Source organism: Rhinatrema bivittatum, chromosome 5 (genome assembly GCF_901001135.1).
Source record: "Rhinatrema bivittatum chromosome 5, aRhiBiv1.1, whole genome shotgun sequence".
Taxonomy (NCBI): domain Eukaryota; kingdom Metazoa; phylum Chordata; class Amphibia; order Gymnophiona; family Rhinatrematidae; genus Rhinatrema; species Rhinatrema bivittatum.
In genome coordinates, this window is record NC_042619.1 from 134,929,157 (window position 1) to 134,950,808 (window position 21,652).

At 43.4% G+C, this 21,652-nt stretch overlaps 1 protein-coding gene across 6 annotated transcripts in view; it reads left to right on the forward strand.

Annotated features, from left to right (window-relative positions):
• The window catches only part of ELF1 (E74 like ETS transcription factor 1), a 520,762-nt gene that overhangs the window by 296,256 nt on the left and 202,854 nt on the right, over positions 1–21,652 (forward strand). For all 6 annotated transcript variants that reach the window (XM_029602968.1, XM_029602967.1, XM_029602973.1 and 3 more), the window contains one exon: positions 7,549–7,726. In XM_029602968.1, coding sequence (XP_029458828.1) covers positions 7,549–7,726 — 178 coding nt within the window. The remainder of the gene's footprint in view (positions 1–7,548; positions 7,727–21,652) is intronic.

The following is a 21,652-nucleotide window of genomic DNA, read 5'->3' on the forward strand; positions in this document are numbered from 1 at the left end:
GGTACAAGGAGACAGAAGGCCTGGAGGCCACAAGGCAAGGTAAGGGTGGCCAGGTCAGAGAGCCAAGGGTGACTCCATTAAACAGTATCTGGGTTCTGGCAAAACAGGGTTAAGTAGGGCTGGAGCTTGGGTGTGGTGTGAGTAGTAAGGAGCTTGGCAAAGCTGGAGGTGAAGCTTGCTGAGGACCCCTGGTAGAGAGGAGGGTGCACCACAGGCTGAATCAATTAGCTAGTGAGGAGATGGCTCAGGTAGCTAGAAATAGAGCTCACTGGAGACCTCTGCTGGTGGGGAGGTGTCATAGCAGACAAGATCAGGACACTGTGAGGCTGCATGGCAGGCAAAACAGTGACAATACCACTATAGACATCTAATAAATTGATTGAAAGTAACTCTGAAAACACATTTTTTGTGACAAGGAAATATTCCAATGATGATTTGTTTCAAGACATCTTCTTTCCATGAAGGTGACATGCTTGAGTCAGGAGAGGAGGAAAGGTGACTGCTGCTATGGTGGTGACCCCTGCTGGCCATAGAAGAGCATTAAGGCATAATCTTGGAAGAGACTTCCCTCTAACTTCTGGGGTTGGCAAGCGTTCCTGGAGAGTTGCCAAGTTATGTTGCCTTAGCTGTAAAAATGAGGAAAAACAATAGAGAAAACAAACTTTAAAAGAAGACACTCTTTATCCAAAAGAGATGTAAAAAATTTAGGGCCTGATTCATTAAAGCTTTTCTCCTATTCTGTGTCTATTGCCAGATGGAGAAGGGAAGTTTAGTAAATTAGCCAATCTTATTAGCCATTTGGGAAGATAGCTATGTTGTCTTCAAAATTAAACAAATAGGTTTTAATTATATTTTCTGTGGATATACACTAAATTATTTGCCTTTTTTGCTATCAATTTATATAGTTTTTTTAATTAGAGCTTTTTGTAATTCCTCTTGTAATATATTTGTATGCGTACACACACACATATGCAAGACTTTTGTTTTTATTCAGTTTTTTCTTTCATCAACAATAGTTATATGAAAGACAATGTATGGTGCCTATCAGAATCTAGTAATCTAATCACAGCATTTCCTTACTATTCATAACTTGTATGAGCTGTCCTATTATATAGTGTGTCAGTCATCCTTTCTGCTAAATTACAGCATTGTATTCTGTGAGGGACCCAATGTTTGTCCGCATGAAACTTAATGAGAAAGGTCATAAAAAACCCAAGATTAAATAACAGATCTTTTTTACACGTATTTTTCAGTTATACATAGCTTTTCTTTACAAAGGCAAACATTTCATTTTTAATGGTAGCTGTTATCATTGTAAGATAAGGATTCCTAAAATATATTTTGAAAAGAAAAACATTATAAAAACCTTGGTATGATAGAAGGCCTTTTGAAAATAGGGCTAGGATGTTGTCCTTCAAAAGTCTTACCCTTAGAACAGGTCATTGACTGAAACTTATGTTTGGTATTTGGGCAGTCTTTTGCAATATTTCATACTCCTGGGAGAATGCAGTGTGGGAACACCAACCAACAGCACAAATTGGGAGGAGGAAGTGTTGCCCTTGGCTGACATGGCTAGAAGGAGGACACATCCAGTCGTCAGCCCATACAAGCTAGAAGACAAGAGGCTGAGACCATGAGTGCTAGTCTGTGTGGGCCCAAAGAGAAGAGACTGCAGTGTGGTGGAGGTCCGACCATAGAGAAGTGAGCACTGGGAGGACAGCTAGAGAGGAGCCCGGGGGAACAGGGAGCAGAGAGAGAGAGCTGGGAAGGGGTCAAATCTGGGGAAGCAGGGAGCTGAGAGAGAAAGCTGCAGGGGATCATGCGGGGAAGGAGGGTTTGAGTTTGCTTGGACACAGAGAGAAAGCTTGAAGAAGAAGGGGAGGACCAAACCTGGAGGCAGAGTCAGAGAGAAAACTGTAGATCTTGCTTGTTGGTGGGGAGAATGAGAGAATTGAGGGGAAGGATATTTGTGCCTTGAGCAGAGAGAACTAGGGGGAGGCAAAGCGAGAAAACATGGGTCTTGCTGGAAGGAAGTGGAGGACGAAAGAACTGAGGAATGGGGAATCAGTGAATGCTTAGGGGCAGAGGGGGTTGGTTTAAAGCCTGGTAGGCAGGGGCTGATTACAGGAAAATAGCCTGGGGAATTTTTTCAAAACAGGCCCACAGTATATATGTCTGACACCTTGTGCACTTTCTGAGCAGTACATGCTTCAATAGCTCCCAAAACCATGCCAAACTGACCCTTGAAAGATACATTATGTGACCAGGAGCCATAATATCTTTAATGTAAATTTCACATTTTCCCTAAATAGCTAACAAGTAGAGCACACCCTAGATCAGAGATGAGCAAACTGAACTGCAGTCCCCCTTCCATTCATTCAGCTGGTTGGCTCCCTGATGCCCACCTCCACCCCCCATGTAAATTTGGTTAACATAGTAAGTGACAGCAGAAAAAGACTCAAGTGGTCCTTCCAGTCTGCCCAGCAATTTTTTTTTTAATTTCTTTAAAAAATTTGCCACTCCATGCAGATTACCTTTTTTCCCCCACTGATAAACAGGGCTGAATTAGCCATGATCTGTGGGTGATGTCATCAGGTGGCACTAAATGGAACTGCATCTCCAAGCTGGTGGAACTTTGAGCTCTGCTGAGCATGTACGGGAGTTTCCACATGGGTGTTGCTTTAGTTTCTCCTCAGTCCGTTTTTGTCTTATCTGTCGCTCAAATTCTTCTAAGTCCATATATTTTCTATCTCACTGATTCCAGTGACCCACAACAGCACTTTTTCAGTGCTACATTATTGTTTTGTTTAAAAAAAAAAAGGCAAAGAAGATGCGGAAGTTCTTTGAGAAATATCTGGAACCTTCCCAATTACATCGAAGAAGGTTATCAGTGGCTTTAGGTCTTGCTTCTGTGGCCAAATAATGTCAATTAGAATAGCCATGAACTCTGCTACCACTGTTTGTCCCTGACCATAACCAGCCTAACTGCCCAGCATGTAACCAGATGTCCCTGAGATCCCAATGCTCAAGAGCAGAAAAGATAGCAACTTGAATGCCAGGAGTAAAAGTAGATCAGTTTCTAGGAGTCATTCTTTTCCCCTTCAAAAAAAAGCAGCTAAAGGAGATCCTCCAGAGTAACGTATTCCCCATAGGGAAGACCCAGATTGGATGACCCAAGGTGCATCGATCCCAAAAAGGCACAAGTCCATGAAATTGGTAAGAATGCTTTCTAAGGCAAAGCACCAAGACTCCACCGCACTCTGTGCAGTCAGCCCCAGTGCTATCTAAAAACGCTAAGGCATCGATGCAGCATTAAGAAAAAAGCAAAAGTATCATCGGAAACATGGAAGCAATCAATGCAAAAACAGTCAAAATCCCTGAAGCATGTTGCTGTAGTGACCAAACCACCAGAAGATACTGCATCAGACTGATGCATGGCATATCAGTGTATTCAACACATGATGCATTGTATAATTGAAGCATGATGCACTCAATGCATGTTCTATTGGAAAAGCTGACACAAGATGCATCTAAGTCTTTTAAGCAAGATGAACCAAAGCAATACTCAAAGCATTAAAATACCTTAAGTCACAGAATGAACCAGCACAGCCAACACATGAATCATCTGCTTTAGATAAACACCCAACACATCAAAGATCAGACCTGATGCAAGTCCTTGCAGAATCAACACACACACAACACGAAACACTTGATATCAGTTTAGATTATGCTCCAAACCTTTCTCCTTTGTCACCATACTGTACAGTTTCTAAAAGATCAAGAGGGTGATCAAGCCTTCCCAGTTCTGCCAGTCCACCTGTGAGAGTGTTATATGCAGGAAATCTTGAAAGCCACTTTGCCTATGTAACTGTACATGGCATACAGTGATTTGAGGGCAGAAGCTAGGCTTCAACTCCTTCCAATCACCAGAGCCTTTCCAATTTCCCCAACTACTTAGCCAAGGTCTCAGTCTACACTCTCCGGATCCCATTTCTTCTATCCTTCCATTATCATCTAATCCTCCATCAAAAAGGGAACAAGAATCTCTTCTAGTTTCTGAAGAAGATGCTTCACCAATCACACACAATCCATGGAACAGATTACGAACATAGTACCGGAGTTTTTCGCCTCTTTCATACCAGAACAGCCAAGTTTTCCAATGGCTTACCCAGCAGTAAGTACCCCTTTTGCCTGAAAAGTAATACTGGGAGCACCACTATTACCAACATCATCTTCAGGGCGCAGGAGATCTACATCTAATGAAAGATTTCCAACTACTGCAGTTCCCTCAAGAGTTGTGAGCCCTTCCTGCTTGCCATAATCCTCTTGTTCCAGTTTTTATTCTCCAGGGGAGTGCCATCTCCAGGGCTGTCAGATCACACTTCTCCACCAGCAGATTTAACTTACTCAGAATTCATGAAGAAAATGGGTATAGCACTCAAAGAAGCAGTATGTAAAGACCCAGATCCAGAGCAGAGGTCATAGGAATATTGAAAATTTTAGACATCCAGGCAGAACACTCCACCCTACCAACACATGCAGTATTGGATGTCGTTCTCATGAAAATTTGGGAGATTCCTTACTCAGGCATTACAGCTCAGAATGAAAAACAATCACTGGGTTATGGAATAGTGCAACTCCCACATAATTCTGTGGTGGTGCTGTCAGCCATGAAAAAAGCCACAAAGACTCACCTTCATTCAAATATTCCTCTAGGAAAAGATCACTGTATCTTCGATGATTTTGGGAAGAAGGTATTTCAGGGCACCATGCTCACAGCAAGAATCACACAACATTAGTTTTAAATGGTTCAATACATTTATGAATGTGTTCAAAATTATTCATCAGTTCTGAAACAGAGGAGCAAATCTCCTCATCTCCACTATATAATTTAGAGGAAGCTATCAGACACCTTCTTCATACACTGTACAAGTCTTTTGATACAAGGGCATAAATATCTGTTGTGTTCACTAGAACATGTTGCATGGCTTGGCTCAGAGCAAGTGGTAAAAGGGAAGATATACATAAAAAGCTAGCCAATTTACTGTGTCTTGGGGGACAACCTTTTGGTGAAAAACCCTGAGAAATTATACCCCAAATTAAGGGAAAAAAGTTGCTATTTGATCGCTATCCACCTCAGCTGATCCACACTCATATAGCAGGAAGCCTTTCCTGTCCTACAAACATCCATAATACCTGAAAAGGTCAAACAGATCTTATCAATATAGACTACTGCCATTGCTGACAAATCAACAATCTCAACTGACTCCAACAAGATGTTGCCAACAAAAGACACAAGAACAACAACAGGTAAAACCCCATTAAAGTTTTTGATAGCGAACAAGTAGGTGGCAGAATCCAACTTTCTTTTTCAGTTTGGAATCAAATAACAAAAGATCAATGGGGCCTAAAAAATATACTACAGCAGGACTATCGTCTACATTTTACAAGTCAACTGCTGACTCCGCATACTGTTGTGCTACCATCTGACCTTACTCACCTTCCACTTCTGCAGCACAAGGTACAGCACCTCTTGCTGCAAAATCAATTCAAGAAGTATTTCCCTCCCTTCACAGTCAGGGATTTTACTCCCAATATTTCTTAATCCCAAGAAGACTGGAGGTCTTCCAACCTAGATCTCCAAAATCTCAATCAATATCTATATCAGGAGAAATTCAAAATGACTTCTCTGAGCACAATCCTTCCATTCATTCAATAGGACAATTGGATGTGCTCTCTGGATCTCAAGGATACTTATGCACATATCCCAATATACCTTTTTTTTTTGGGGTGGGAACACGTCACTACCAATACAAAGTTCTTCCATCTGGATTTTCAGCGACCCACCTTCATGAAATGTCTTGCAGTGGGAGTGGCACATTTATGCCATCAGGGACTTAGAGGACTAGCTATTGATAAGCCCCATCAAGAGACATCCTCAAATTACATCTCCAGTCATCAATAAACCTTTTCAATCTTGGATTCATGATCAATTTTGAAAAATCAATTATAGAGCCAACTCCAAAAATTCAATTTATTGGAGCCATTATAGATACCACACAAGTGAGAGCATTCCTTCCTTCGGAAAGAATAACAATGTTCCACAAAATTGCCAAAGTGCAATTGAAATCAACTTCTATAATAGCTCGCTGCATTCTCATATTCTTAGAACACCTAGCAGTGGTGATTCACATAGTTCTGTTGAAGTACTTGTACATGCATTGTCTAAGTGGGGATCCAAGGACTCAATGGAACCAGCTCCTTCAACCACTGCACACATTCTTACTCAGGAGATGAAGGAAGAGATACTTGGTGGTTACAATCAACCAGACTGCTGGAAGGAGCTCCCCTTTGAACAGTTATCTCATCACGTGATGTTAGTCACAGATGCTTCTGCCATGGGCTAGGGAACCACGCTGGCCATTACAAAATGCAAGGAATTTGTTAATTTCAAGAAAGCTGGCTACACATTAGCTTGGTAGGAAGGGATGAGACTGCAGGGCCTTCCATACTAAGTTATGGGTTTTTTTTCAGCTGCTCCAGAAAAAGTGGTGCCTATTGCAGAGGAGCAGACATGGAAGGGCTATCGCCTACCTTTCACAGGGAGAGGCAGAATTGAAGCTTTTGAGGGGAGTCGACTGAAGGTGGGGAGTGGGGCCACAGAGCAGTGGGAGAAGGACTAGGGCGCTGCCACCATGGGGACCAGTCAGTGAGCAGAACTTGGAAGAAGCGCAGCTGGGGCCCTGGTGTTAGTCACAGTGGTCCCATAAGCATAGGGCCACTGTGACCAACATTAATCACATGATTGGCTGGACTGATCCACCGGAGCATGCCCAAAGCCCTAATGGGCCAATACACCCTTCTGTAAAAGTTGTGGCTTACATTACATTTATTTTGTTTTTGCTACTAACTGTACAGTGGTTTCTAATTTTTCCTGTCTTTCAACTTTACATTTCATATTATTTGTCAACTTCAGCATATGCTTAATAATTACAAACCACTTTTCTGTTATTGTATAAAATGATTGTCTTGAAATGTAAAAGATAGTCAGTGTGATTTGATTAAATTGAGGTGTTTGATGTTAAAGCTGTAACTGTAACCCAAGTTTATAAGCATCTCATCATTTGCTCTTTGTTTTGTTAGGACTCAATTTTTACTGATGTATAAGCACTTTCAGATTATCATGGGTAAAAATATCCTTCCTCAGCTTTGTACTGGAAAAGGAAAGCACACACTAGTTTGCATGAGATCTTATCAAGTCTCTCCATTCCCATTTAGGTTCTTTCTAGCATTTACACTCACATCCAACTCTCAAAGCAAATTGTTTACAATTATAGCTGGATAGTCAGTATTTAGGAGTATATGTGTCCATGTGTTAGTACTAGAAGAGGACAGTAGTTGCAATAGATTGAACTGTGTTTTCTGAAACTAATTTCATTCCCTCCTTTTGTCACGATGGGCCAGTTCTTTATCAAAGTTATACTCTGTAATACTGTGGGTTTTATTTTCCTTTGATTTGTTTTTCTAAAAATCATTTTCTTTTTATAGCTTGGAGATCCTTCCATCTTCCCTGCGGTCATTGTGGAGCATGTTCCAAGTGCTGACCTCCTTCACAATTACTCAGGGTTAGCCTGTGTTGATGAACCTAATGACATGATTACTGAAAGTTCGCTGGATGTTGCAGAAGAACAAATCATAGATGACGACGATGACATCACTCTTACAGGTTTGTTCTGTACACGTCATTACTATAACATGTCTGTTAATTCTTCTGTTAGTTGAAGACAACAGGAACATAAATGTGTGTGTGTATGTATATGCTATATGTATTTGTATGTGCTCCCTTGACTAAAGCTATAGAAAGAAGAAATTGATTCCTTATTGTGTGTGTAACCAACAGTGTTGGTTACACACACAAATCCTTTTGTTCCTGGATTAATTACTCCATTCTTCAGTTCTGGGTTAGTTAATATAGCTTCACTTCTTGTTCACAGAACCTGCAGATAGACATGATTTAATGGGACACAGTCTTGCGTCACAAATCTACATTCTTTTGAAAGGGTGAATAAGCATGGGGATAAACGTGAACCGGTAGATGTGGTGTATTTGGATTTTCAGAAGGAGTTTGAGAAAATCCCTCATGAGAGGCTTCTAAGAAAACTAAAAAGTCATGGGATAGGAGACAATGTCCTTTTGTGGATTGCAAACTGGTTAAAAGACAGGAAACAGAGTAGGACTAAATGGTCTATTTTCACAGTGGAACAAGAAACAGTGGAGTGCTTCAGGGATCTGTACTTGGACCGGTGCTTTTTATTTATTTTTTACAAGCCGTTAAGCCCGTTAACGGGGCTACATTAAATTTTTTTTTCAGTCCATTTTCGAACACAGCACCCTTCTATACTTTTTCTCCCTCACTCCCCCTTCCCCTCGTTCACTCACCCTCTTCCCTCCACTCAGTCTTACTCACCCTCTGTCTCCCACTGCCTCCCTCCCCTCACTCTCACCTCCCTCCCCTTCCCTCAGTCACTCCCCACCCTTTCTCAATCCCATCCCCTCTCCCTCAGCCCTCCTCCACTCCCTTTTTCTCTGCTCCACAACTTCTTACCCTTCCACTTACTCACATCCCTCTGTCTCTCACCTCCCCCTCATTCTCCCTCTCCCCTCACTCCTCCCCACCTCTCTCCCACCCCTCTCCTCCCTCCCTCTCACCTCCCACCCCTCCCTCTCACCTCCCTCCCACTCTCTCCTCCCTCCTCTCACTCTCTCCTCCCTCCCCACCGAGTTCGCTGCTCCTCGCTGACACTACTGGCTGCCGCTCCTCGTTGCCGCCATGTTGATATCCAGCTGACGCTCGCAGCCCGTAACAAAGGGCTACTCTGACCCTCCCACCCCTCCCTCTCACTCTCACTCTCTCCTCCCTTCCACCCACCCCTCTCACTCACCCTCCCTCCCACCTACCCCTCTCACTCACCCTCCTTTCCTCTCACCCTCCCTCCCTCTCTCTCCCTCCCTCCCACCCCTCCCCTCACTCTCACCATCCCTCCCACCCTCTTCCACCTCTCCTTACTCTCACCATCCCTCCCACCTCTCCTCACTCTCCCTCCCACCTCCCCTCACTCTCACTCTCTCCTCCCTCACCACCGGGTTCGCTGCTTCTCGCCGAGGCCGCTACTGCTCGCCGCCGCCTCTACCGCCCCTCGCCAATGCCGCCGCTACAGCTCCTCGCTGCAGCCGCCATGTTTTCAAACAGCTGACGCTGTGATATGACCGATGTGCTCGCCCGCACATGCGCAGTAGGGCTGCTCTCTACTGCGCATTTGCGGCACGTCGGTCAAGCTTCATTTATTAGGTTGATTTTTTAATTTTTTATTTATTCAGGTTTTAAGCATTACAATCAAGAATACCTTGATAAACATAAACATGGCCATTCGCAAATTCTAACATATAAAGCTTACCAATAAGAAACATAACAAGACCATATTTGGTTTCCAAGTCCTCTATATAGGGGGGATTCATGAAGAAACATTTAAAGGCTTATACCACAAACATTTTTTATAAGAAATACAGATGGTCTTACTAAGGGAGTCTTACTACCATTTATAGAGCTATTCTAGTTATATTACTGAGGGATTGGTGCTCCTGGATTACATTCTGTATCTTTGTCTGTGATAAACTGAATCAGGTGTGACGGCTGGAAAAAGCAATACTTAACAGTCTGATAAGTTACGCAACATTTGCATGGAAATTTTAATTTAAACAAAGCTCCCATTTGCAAAAGTTTAGGTCTCAAATTAAATTCTTTCCTTCTTCTTTGAGTGTCTTTAGTGACATCTGGAAATAATCTTACATTTAACTGACAAAAAAGTTTTCTTTAATATTTCTGAAAAATAACTTTTGGACCCACTCTTTGTCGGAATTTAATAAAAAGGAAATAACGTGGATGGCTGAGCCATTTCCAAATTTATGGATTCCAAAATTTCAGTAACATTTAAAGGTGTTATTGACTGAAAATCTTGTTCTTTCTCAGAGGTAATTTTCCAAGAAGGAATATAATAAATTTGAGTAAGAGGAGGCATAGCTTGTTGAGGAATTTTCAAGAATTCTAAAGCAAATTTATTCCACATTTCTTTCGCTGATAAGGCTGGCAACTTCGGAACGTTTACCAGCCTCAAATTCCTACTTCTCACTTGCTTTTCAAGATTTTCTATTTTTCTAGCTAAATATTGGTTTTCTTTTATCATTACATTTTGATCGCAGAATCTTTTTAATTCAGTAGTAACATTCTCTATAGCCTGATCTCTCTTACTGTCATCCACAATTATCTTAACCCTAAATTCCAACTTTTCCATATTATTAAACAGAGGTTTCAAATTGCAAGGTAACATTTTTATTTAAAACCACTAAAATTTCCCAAATAACCTCTAATGAAAATACAGGTGGTCTTACAATCGGAAGTATACCAACTACGTCACTACCTAAGTTAACAGAACTTTGATCAATATCATGGGGCAGCACTTGTCCCTCTATAACATTTCCCTCTGAGATGCCAACTAAATTGGCCTCTCCTGCGACTGGAGTCAAAGTTATTCCTAGGTTACCCTCAATTTCGCCACTCTTTCCAAGAAGTAAAAGGGTGCCCTTATATGATTCTGGTCTAACCGTCACAGGGTTCTCAGGGGGTGCTCTATGATCCGGTGACAATGAAATGTCTTAAGTCACGAAGGGATACCATGCCTTCTTGGAGCCCTTCAAGCGACATTTCACCCGGAATTGTGACCCCTCTTCTGATGTGGGCATCCATTGGGCCCAACACCGGACTAGCTACTGTATCTTCCACTATAGGCCTTTCTCGAGCCCTACGTTTACGGGCCGAGTGAGGCATTACTTAAAGAAAAGTAAATTTAGAAACAAAGGGTACTTAGCTGAGTTAGATTGTCCTTTCTTGAATTCCCTCCGGTCCACCACCTCAAGCACACTCTCGGGACACACTCTCTCTCCACTTCCCAGTCTCCTGGGGAAGGAGCTATTAGAGCAGTTTTTAAAGCTCCTCTGATGTCGCACACCGGTGATGTCACTCAGGGGCATGTCCTCGGCCCACCTCGTCAGCCCTCCCGGAAAGCTCCAGCCCCGACAGGCCTCCAGTCCACCACCACAAGCACGCTCTCGGGATATTCTCTCCACTTCCTGGTCTCGTCCCGGTGCTTTTTAATATATTTATAAATGATCTGGAAAGAGGTATGATGAATGAGGTGATCAAATTTGCAGTTAACACAAAATTATTCAGAATGGTTAAATCAAAAGCGGATTGTGATAAATTGCAGGAGGACTTTATGAGACTGGAAGACTGGGTGTTCATATTACAGGTGAAATTTAACGTTGGCAAGTGCAAGGTGATGCATATAGGGAAAAATAACCCATGCTGTAGCTACACGATATTAGGTTCCATATTAGGAGTTACCAACCAGGAAAAAGATCTGGGCGTCATAGTTGATATTACATTGAAATCGTTGGCTCAGTGTGCTGTGGTGGTCAATAAAGCAAATAGAATGTTAGGAATTATTAGGAAGGGAATAGCAAATAAAACGGAAGATGTCATAAAGCCTCTGTATCGCTCAATGGTTAGATTGCATTTTGAATACTGTGTGCAATTCTGGTTGTTGCATCTCAAGAAAGATATAGTTACACTGGAGAAAATACAGAGAAGAGCACCCAAAATGATAAGGGCATGGAATGGCTCCCCTATGAAGAAAGGCTAAAGAGGATAGGACTGTTAAGCTTAGAGAAGGGACTGTTGAATGAGGATGTGATAGAGATCTACAAAATCATGAAAGGACTTGAAAGGGTAAATGTGAAACTGTTATTTACTCTTTCAGATAATACAAGGACTAGGGTGGACATGAGGACTAGGGAGGATGTGAGGAACGCCTGGTAACTTGCCTGCCTGGTGCGAAGGTGGCAGACCTCACGCGTCACCTAGATAGGAATATAGACAGTTCTGGGGATGAGCCAGCTGTCGTGGTACATGTGGGCACCAAAAACATAGGAAAATGTGGGAGAGAGGTTCTGGAAGCCAAATTTAGGATTTTACGTAGAAAGCTGAAATCCAGAACCTCCAGGGTGGCATTGTCTGAAATGCTTCCTGTTCCCCAGAGGCAGGCAGAGCTCCAGAGTTTCAATGCGTGGATGAGACGATGGTACAGGGAAGAGGGATTCAGTTTTGTAAGAAACTGGGGAAACGTTTGGGGAAGGGGGAGACTTTTCCGAAAGGATGGGCTCCACCTTAACCATAGTAGAACCAAGCTGCTGGCACTAACTTTTAAAGAGGAGATAGAGCAGCTTTTAAACTAGAACAAGGGGGAAAGCCGACAGTTACTCAGCAGTGCATGATTTGGAGAAATGTATCCTTGAAGGATACTAATGAAACAGGAGAGTTAGGGCATCCCAACAGAGAGGTTCCAATAAAAGCAAACGTAGTCCATGTGCCTATATGTAAAAAAAAATCACCTGAGCTAAAGATTTCCAAATTATCTCTAAGAACTGAAAAGCAGGTTTTTAATACAAACAAAAAACACACTTTGAAATGTCTGTATGCCAGTGCCAGAAGTCTAAGAATTAAGATGAGAGAGTTAGAGTGTATAGCAGTAAATGATGAGATTGACATAATTGGCATCACAGAGACCTGATGGAAGGAGAATAACCAATGGGACAGTACTATATCAGGGTACAAATTATATCGCAATAATATGGAGGATCAACTTGGTGGGGGTGTGGCACTTTGGGAGGGTATAGAGTCCAACAGGATAAAGATTATACAAGAGACTAAATGCTCAGTAGAATCTATATGGGTAGAAATCCCCTGTGTGTTGGGTAAGAGTATAGTGATAGGAGAATACTACCGTCCACCTGGACAAAATGGTCAAACAGATGACGAAATGCTAAGAGAAATCAGGGAAGCTAACCAATTTGGTGGTGCAATAATAATGGGAGATTTCAATTACCATAAATTAATAACGTGGTGTTGTACACTTTTTGTTTATAAATGCTGTGTCTCTCCTTGAGCTTTTTTCAACTTAATATAGAAATATTAGAATTGAATTAGGGACCATCATACCACCCACTGTGCTTTCAAGTTAGTACTTGCATTTTGCACTTTGATGGGTCTTCTTTAATCATAGGTCCAGAAAGTCCAATTTCTAAACTTTTTTTACTTTTTGAATTTTTACTTAAAATATAGAAGATATTTCCCGCCGAAATCAGGGGTAAACTGAGTATCAGGTGAATTCAGAGAATTCAGCATATAAAATCAGACTCTGCCTTAGCCGTTTCTCTGCTAAATGCCGAGATAGAAAAATGGCGTCTGGTCTGGTAAGTGTCTTTAAAGCAATGTCGTCCCAAATGTGTAAAATGTATACATCGTAAAATATTCTTTTAAAAAATGCTTTTAAAAAATGCAACAATGATGATCTAACTTAGTGTCTCAACCCTTTAGAAACCATGAGGGACCTTAAATTTATTTAGTCGCCCATAGCAACATTCGACGAAGTGATGCGAGGAGCACCGGACTAAGAAAGTCAGCTAAGTCCCGTTCCTGAGTAATGCGGGGAACGCTGGACTAGGAGAGTCAGCTGAACCATGTCTCTGAAGCAGCAGACCGCGAAACGCGTGCGTCGGACCACTGACTCTGACATCAATATAAGGGAAGTAATATCTTCTATATTTTAAGCAAAAATTCAAAAAGTAAAAAAAGTTTAAATATTGGACTTTCTGGACCTTTGATTAAAGAAGACCCATCAAAGTGCAAAATGCAAGTACTAACTTGAAAGCACAGTGGGTGGTATGATGGTCCCTAATTCAATACTAATATTTCTATATTAAGTTGAAAAAAGCTCAAGGAGAGACACAGCATTTATAAACAAAAAAGTGAACAACACCACGTTCTTAATTTATGTTTATACAAATCGTGGGATCACATATAAAGAGATATTTCGTATATTTAGGTTTCAATTACCCCAATATTGACTGGGTAAATGTAACATCAGGACTTGCTAGAGACATAAAGTTCCTGGATATACTAAATGACTGCTTCATGGAGCAATTGGTTCAGAAACCAACAAGAGAGGGAGCTATTTTAGATTTAATTCTTAGTGGAACGCAGGATTTGGCGAGAGAGGTAATGGTGGTGGGGCCACTTGGCAATAGTGATCATAACATGATCAAATTTAAACTAATAACTGGAAGGGGGACAATAAGTCAATCTACAGCTTTAACACTAAATTTTCAAAAGGGAAACTTTGATAAAATGAGGAAAATAGTTAGAAAAAATCTGAAAGGTGCAGCTGCAAAGGTTAAAAGTGTTCAACAGGCATGGACATTGTTTAAAAATACAATCCTAGACACGCAGTCCAGATGTATTCCACGCATTAAGAACGGTGGAAGGAAGGCAAAACGGCATGGTTAAAAGGTGTTGTGAAAGAGGCTATTTTAGCCAAAAAAATCCTTCAAAAATTGGAAGAAAATAGAATAAAGCAATAGCATTGTCAAGTTAAGTGTAAATCATTAATAAGACAGGCGAAGAGAGAATTTGAAATAAAGTTGGCCGTAGAGGCAAAAACTCATAATAAAAACTTTAAAAAATATATCCGAAACAGAAACCTGTGAGGGAGTCGATTGGACCGTTAGATGACGGAGGGGTTAAAGCGGCTCTTAGTGAAGATAAGGCCATTGCAGAAAGACTTAATGAATTCTTTGCTTCTGTGTTTACTAATGAGGATATTGGGGAGATACAAGTTCCGGAGATGGTTTTCAAGGGTGATGAGTCAGATGAACTGAACCTAAACCCTGTGAATCCGGAAGATGTATTAGGCCAAATTGACAAACTAAAGAGTAGCAAATCACCTGGACCGGATGGTATGCATCCTAGAATACTGAAGGAACTAAAAAATGAAATTCTGATATATCAGTTAAAATTTGTAACCTATCATTAAAATCATCAACCGGGTTGATGTGATTCATATCATGAAACTCGGTATAATAAAAATAATAAATAAATAAAATAAATAAATAAATCTATTGTACCTGAAGACTGGAGAGTGGCCAGTGTAACCCCAATATTTAAAAAGGGATCCAGGGGCGATCTGGGAAAATAAAGACCAGTGAGCCTGACTTCAGTGCCGGGAAAAATAGTGGAAACTATTCTAAAGATCAAAATCGTAGAGCATATAGAAAGACATGGTTTATTGGAACACAGTCAACATGGATTTACCCAAAGGAAGTCTTGCCTAACAAATCTTCTTTATTTTTTTGAAGGGGTTAATAAACATGTGGATAAAGGTGATCCTGTAGATGTAGTGTATTTGGATTTTCAGAAGGCATTTGACAATTTCACTGTACAGCTTTTTTACTGTTTTGTTTCACAGAAACTTTCCAAGTTCCCTCATTCAAAGCAGTTAACGTTCCACCCAATTAGTCCTCACACAAAGATCTTTAAGTTTGAAATCTTTATTGTAAAGCTAATTTATAACTACTTACAAGAGTTGGTTTCAAACGTCTGTGCCACTGGCAGAGATCCTTGTAGCTGGATGAAGGCAAGGGAAGGAAGGTGAAGATTCTTGGGGCACAGGGAAAGAAAACGTGGGGTTGAGGCTGATTAGTTTTATAAATAAGCAGTAGGAGGAACGTAAAAAGCTGTTCTGTAACAACGGTTACAGGCACGTAAGTCTGTTGCTGGCTTGGCTGGGACTAACCCACCGTCATGGCAATGAATACCGGAGAAACTCTCCTCAGGCTGAGGTAAGGGCGAGAACCAATAGCAGAGAGCCCAGGACCCAGTGACTCAGGAGGGAACCTGAAGGGAGGGGGCTTTTGTTAAAGGCATACTCCCTTTTAAAGGCAGGGCTTTCAGACTTCTCTGCTGGGTTACTGAAAGTGTCACAATTACTAGTAAGGAGGGGCTGTGGTAAACACAGGTGGGCTGCACTATCTACAAACACAAACATGTACCCATTAATGGGGACAGAACACTCCCCGTCTGGTATCACAAGATACCACAGCATCAGTTATCATATAAACATGCAACAGTGAAAAGTTCATTGTAACTGGATCTTTTCGACGTTCGGGGTAGTTCACAGTCGTCTCGGTCATCCAGTCATCTAGGCGGTGGATGATGTCTTCCTCAAGGAGCTTCACCAAGCTGAAACAAAAGACAGACAACACAAAAAGAGAGAGTCTTTGGTGTGGACAACGGTCCACAAAGTTCAGGTTTCTTCACGTGGCATGAGGAGTACCACTTCACTGACGGGTCTGTAGAAGATCTTGGCTGTTCCTTGGTTCGTAGTCTTTACTTCGATCTTACGAATTCGTCCGTCGTTTCCGGGGTGAGTCTTGATGACGAGCCCCAGGGGCCAGCTGTTGCGTTGGGTTTGATCATTTTTGAGAAGAACAAGGTCCCCTTCTCGGATGTTGGGTTTGTTGGATTGCCATTTGCTTCGAAACTGGAGAATCGGTAAGTACTCTTTCTTCCAATGACTCCAAAAGGAGTTGGTAAGCTGTTGGACTTGTTTCCATTGGCGTTTATGAATTCCTTTGCCATCAAAGTCCCCATGCGGCACAGGAATGTTATGAGTCTTTTGTGTTAAAAGCATGGCTAGGGTCAAGATCAGTGGTGACTCAGGGTCGGTGGATACCGGGACTAGTGGTCTCGCGTTGAGGATAGCCACCACTTCTGCTAGGAGAGTGGTTAGGACTTCATGGGTGAGTCGAGTCAGACTAGTTTCTATCAGCATGGCATCGAGGATTCAGCGGGCCATCCCAATCATTCGCTCCCATGATCCGCCCATGTGTGAGGCGTGGGGCGGATTGAACTTCCATGTGCATTTCTGATTGCCAAGGTATCTTTCAATGGTAGGATAGTCAATCTTAACAGAGGCAATGTTCAGTTCTTTGCAAGTTCCTACGAAGTTAGTTCCACAGTCGGAGCAGATTTGGGCGGCTGGACCTCTGATCGCAAAGAATCTGCGCAATGCATTTATGAAACTAGAGGTATCCAAAGACTCAACGACTTCAATGTGTACAGCTCTAATACTCATGCAGGTGAATATCACTGCCCAGCGTTTGTTGTTCGCGCATCCCCCCCCGGGTGCACCTGGATGTGATCAGCCAGGGCCCAAAGACGTCTAGCCCCACATAAGTAAACGGAGGCTCGGTACTGAGTCGATCTGCTGGCAAGTCGGCCATTTGTTGTTGTTGGAAGGTACCACGTAGTTTGCGACACTTGATGCATTTGTGAATTACGGAGGTGATGCATCGTTTTGCTCCCACAATCCACAGCCCTGCTGCTCTGACAGCTCCTTCAGTGAAGTGTCAACCTTGATGCCGCACCTGTTCATGGTAGTGTCGTACAAGCAGGACAGCTATGTGATGCTGATCAGGAACAACAACGGGGTTCTCTCCCATGTCCAGTTCTGCTTGGGTGAGACGGCCACCAATTCGCAGCAGGCCGTTTTTGTCAATGAAGGGATTCAACTTTCGGAGGGAGCTGTCTTTGGGCAAGCCCGCACCTCTGCTGATGCGTTTCCATTCTTCTGCATACATTTCCCGTTGTACACAGCGTAAGATGGTGTTCTCCGCTCGGGTGAGCTCGTTCACCGAGAAGGATTCTGCACAGAGGTGCCATCGACGACAGGTGTTCTGCCAATTGTTAGCTGGCAGGTGTCTTGATAGCGCTATATGGATGAGAAGCGCCATCGCTCTTCTCAGTATCGTCCAGCTTGAAAAGCGCAGGAAACGGTGAGCTCCCAGACCGCTCCTGGGAACAATACCGGTGAGGAGAGTAGTTGTGACTGGGCGAATCTCCGAATCGGCGTCGGGGTCTACGAGATCGAATAAGCATTCGGGAGACCTGTGTTCTGGTTTCTGGAGAAATTCTGGTCCCGTCAGCCACATCGTTTCCATTAAATGGGATGCTGGCACACTTCTTGTCGCTTGATCTGCTGGATTCTGATTGGTGGGCACATAATGCCATTGTTCTGGGTGCGTTGACTTGCGTATATGTTCAACTCTGTTGCTAACATACACGTGGAACCTTCTTGTCTGGTTGTAAATGTAACCTAGTACTACTTTGCTATCCGTGTAGAAGTGAATAGCGTCAATTTGCGTGTCTATCTCGGCTGTTATCAGCTCCATTATTTCCACTGCTAGCACCGCTCCACACAATTCTAGGTGTGGTATGGTGTGGTCGGGTTGTGGTGCTAATTTTGCCTTGCCGAAGATGAAGCCCACGTGTACTGTCCCTTTTGCGTCTTTTACTCTCAAAAAGGCTACCGCAGCTATGGCTTTGACCAATGCATCGGAGAAAATGCAGATCTCTTTATAGCTGGGTGTACTAAGTGAGATTGGAACGTAAGTACGTGGTATGTGGAGCTGTTCGAGCACTTTCAGGGAGTTCTTCCATTTTTCCCGTTCCAATTTCTTTGTTTGGGGCAATGGGGCGTCCCATTCGATAGTGCTGGATGAGAGTTCTCTTAACAAGGCTCTTCCTTGTATTGTGACTGGGGCTACAAACCCCAGCGGGTCATACAGACTGTTGACTGTGACTAAGACACCTCGGCGGGTGGTTTATCTCGGATTGAAACTTTGAATGTAAAGACATCTTTCTTTACATCCCAACTTAACCCAAGACTTCGTTGGAGAGGGGGTGAGTCCACTCTCAGGTCTAAGTTCTTCAAGTCTTTGGTGCGATCGTATGAAGAGAATGCTTTCATTACTTCAGGACTATTTGAGGCTATTTTGTGGAGTCTCAGATTTGCGCCTGCTAGCATTGCTTGCGTTGCCTTTATTAACTTAATCGCTTCCCTTGCGGTAGGTAAGGACTTTAATCCATCATCTACGTAGAAGTCCTTCTCCACAAAGCGTCTGGCCTCTGTGCCATACTCTTTTTCTCCTTCTTGGGCTGTCCTCCTGAGCCCGTATGTGGCTACTGCAGGCGATGGACTATTCTCTACCGAAAGGGTAGGTTTGTCGTCATCCCTGGCGACTTGAAGCACTGGGTCCCCTAGATGTTCCACTGCATCTGATGGGGGGGGTGATCCGGCTGGTAGCTGAATTGAGATTTGGTCCTTCACAGCTTAGGATCTCCTTGGTGCTTAGGTGGTTAGGGCACGGTTCAAACAGGGTAGGATTTCTATCCTCAGAGATATTCGTGGCGTATGTCTGAACGCTTGGTCCTTTTGTTCGCTTCAAGCCGACTTCGCCAACTATTACCCATCCCAAGGTGAGTCGGTATGCGTAGGGACTGGCTGTTGGGCCATCACGAGTCTCTAAGACCTTGGTCAGTGCTGGTGTGTCTCTGCCCAATAGCAGCAGGATCTCTGTTTCTGGATCTAGCGGTGGAAGCCGATGCATTATAGATCTCTGATGAGGGTGGTGTTGAGCAGCTTCCGGCGTAGGAATTTCGTCTCTGTTGTCAGGTATCTGGTCGCACTCTATGAGTATGGGTAAGTTTGACTTGTAGTTGCCATCTATCGCTTCTATTACATATTCGCTTGCCCTCCTCCCCGTCCTTTGGACAACTCCTGAACAGGTTTTAAGGCTGTACGGCGAATAGCGTTCGTGGATATCGAACAAGTCAAAGAATTCCGGCCTTGCCAGGGATCTGTTGCTCTGTTCATCTATGATGGCGTACATTTTGACTGCTTGCTCAGGCCGCCCCTTGGGGTACACTTTGGTCAGGCATATTTTTGTGCAGGATTTCCCCTTGCTATTTCTCCCGCACACCTGTGTACATTTTGGGACCACTTCAGGTTCTGGCGTTTGTTCAACCTTCTCCTCCCCGCCATGGTTTGAACTGGGGTGTGAAGTTCTTGAAGGATAAGGTTTTGCTTTATCAGGGTGTAGAGCGCTATTATGTCGGTCGCTCCCACACTCTGAACACTTGATGATTGTGTTACAGTCTCTAGCCATGTGGCTAGACGAAGAGCAGCACCTGTAGCAAATTCTGTACTTTTTCAACAGTTCTTTGCGTTCTTTCAAGGGTTTCCCTTTGAACCCTCGGCACTTTCTGAGCGGGTGAGGTTTTTTGTGTTTGGGGCACTGCCGTTCTGGATCCTCCACCCCACTCATTTCAGGAAGTTCATCTTGTGTAGATGTCTTGTGTGACACTTCCGTTTTGTGCACGAAATGGGCCTCCTGTTGCTGCCATACTTTTTGGCTGGCTTTTCATCCACTCGGTAGCTGATTCGGTGTGTCTCACGTGTGCTGAACTGGAAGCTAGGGTCGTTCCTGTGCTTTGCCAAGTCACGTATGAATTTTGTTAGGACATGGAACAGTGGGTGCCTGTTGTTGTCCTCTTTGTACTGTGCACCGTGAGATGCCCATTTGTCTTGTATATCACTTGGCAGTTTATTTATGATGGTGTTCATGCCCCGTGGTGTGTCTAAGATGCTGAGACTCGGGTAAATTAGTTCGGCTTTCGCTGTCTCCACCTCTTGGAGAAGATCTCCCAATTCTAATAGCTTTCGGTTGTCTTTTCTGGATATTTCTGGAAAGTTTTCCAGTTCTTCGAACCATGCATTTTCTATGGGAACTGGGTTTCCATAGTATTGCTCGAGTCTCTCCCACATTTCCTTTAATGCTGCAGAGGGATTCTTTAGGTGGGCAGTTCTCATTCTGCTCACGTGTTCGGCCGATTCACGTCCTAACCATTTCATCATCAGGTTCATCACTTCTGACGATCCCAACTTCATATCCTTCACAACATTTTGGAAACCAGCTTTCCATGTCCTGTAATCCTTGGGCTGATCGTTGAACACATAGAGGCTGGTGGTTATGAGTTCTCGGCGAGACATGTACCTTGATAAGTCTTCTCTTTCTGAAGGCTCCTCCTGAAAGGTGACGGGCCTCGCTGGATTGATATCCTGTGGTTGACTATGCACATCTCTCCTGTTGTGCATTGGCTCGGGGTGTTCGGCTGGAATGTTTCCTGTGTGTGGCTGCCTTACATTCGCATGATTTAGAACCAGTGGACTGCTGCCATGAGGTTTGGTACTCATGGCCATTTGTGCTTCAAGTTTGATTTCTCTGTTTGAAGTCTCTATTTGTGAAGGGAGGTGTGCTCTTCCCGATGCGGGGGTTGCTCTGGAGGAGGCGACGCGCTGGCATGAGTTATGACGTACTCTAGCGTCCGTTGGACTGGTTCTTGTTGGGCCGTGCATTTGAGTAGGTCCTCCCCATTGTCCTGATCCGGGGGCGCATCCAGTACTTTAATTTGAGCTTCAAGGGCTGCTGCTTCTCCCTTTTGCTGCCACAGGTCTAAGGCGATCTCTAGCTCAGCCTTTCTGCGCTCCTCAGCGGCGGCTGTAGCGGCAGCTGTGGCGGCGGCTTTCTGTTGTTCTTCTATTCTGAGCCCTTCCATCTTGAGGGCTGTTGCTTGTTCAGCATACTGTATGCGCGCCATAGCTGCTTGGGTCTCTGCTCTCTTTTGAAGGATGATAGAGCTGAGTTGAGAGTAGCTCGAGTATCTTGACCCTTGTGACCTTACAGATCTTGATGTACACTTAGAGGTGTGAGAGTGCTGAGAGTTGGTCTCATCTATTACGTCACCTGCTTCTGCACTGTTAATAGTGTCTGTTACCATTCTCTGGCGTATTTGGTGTAAACT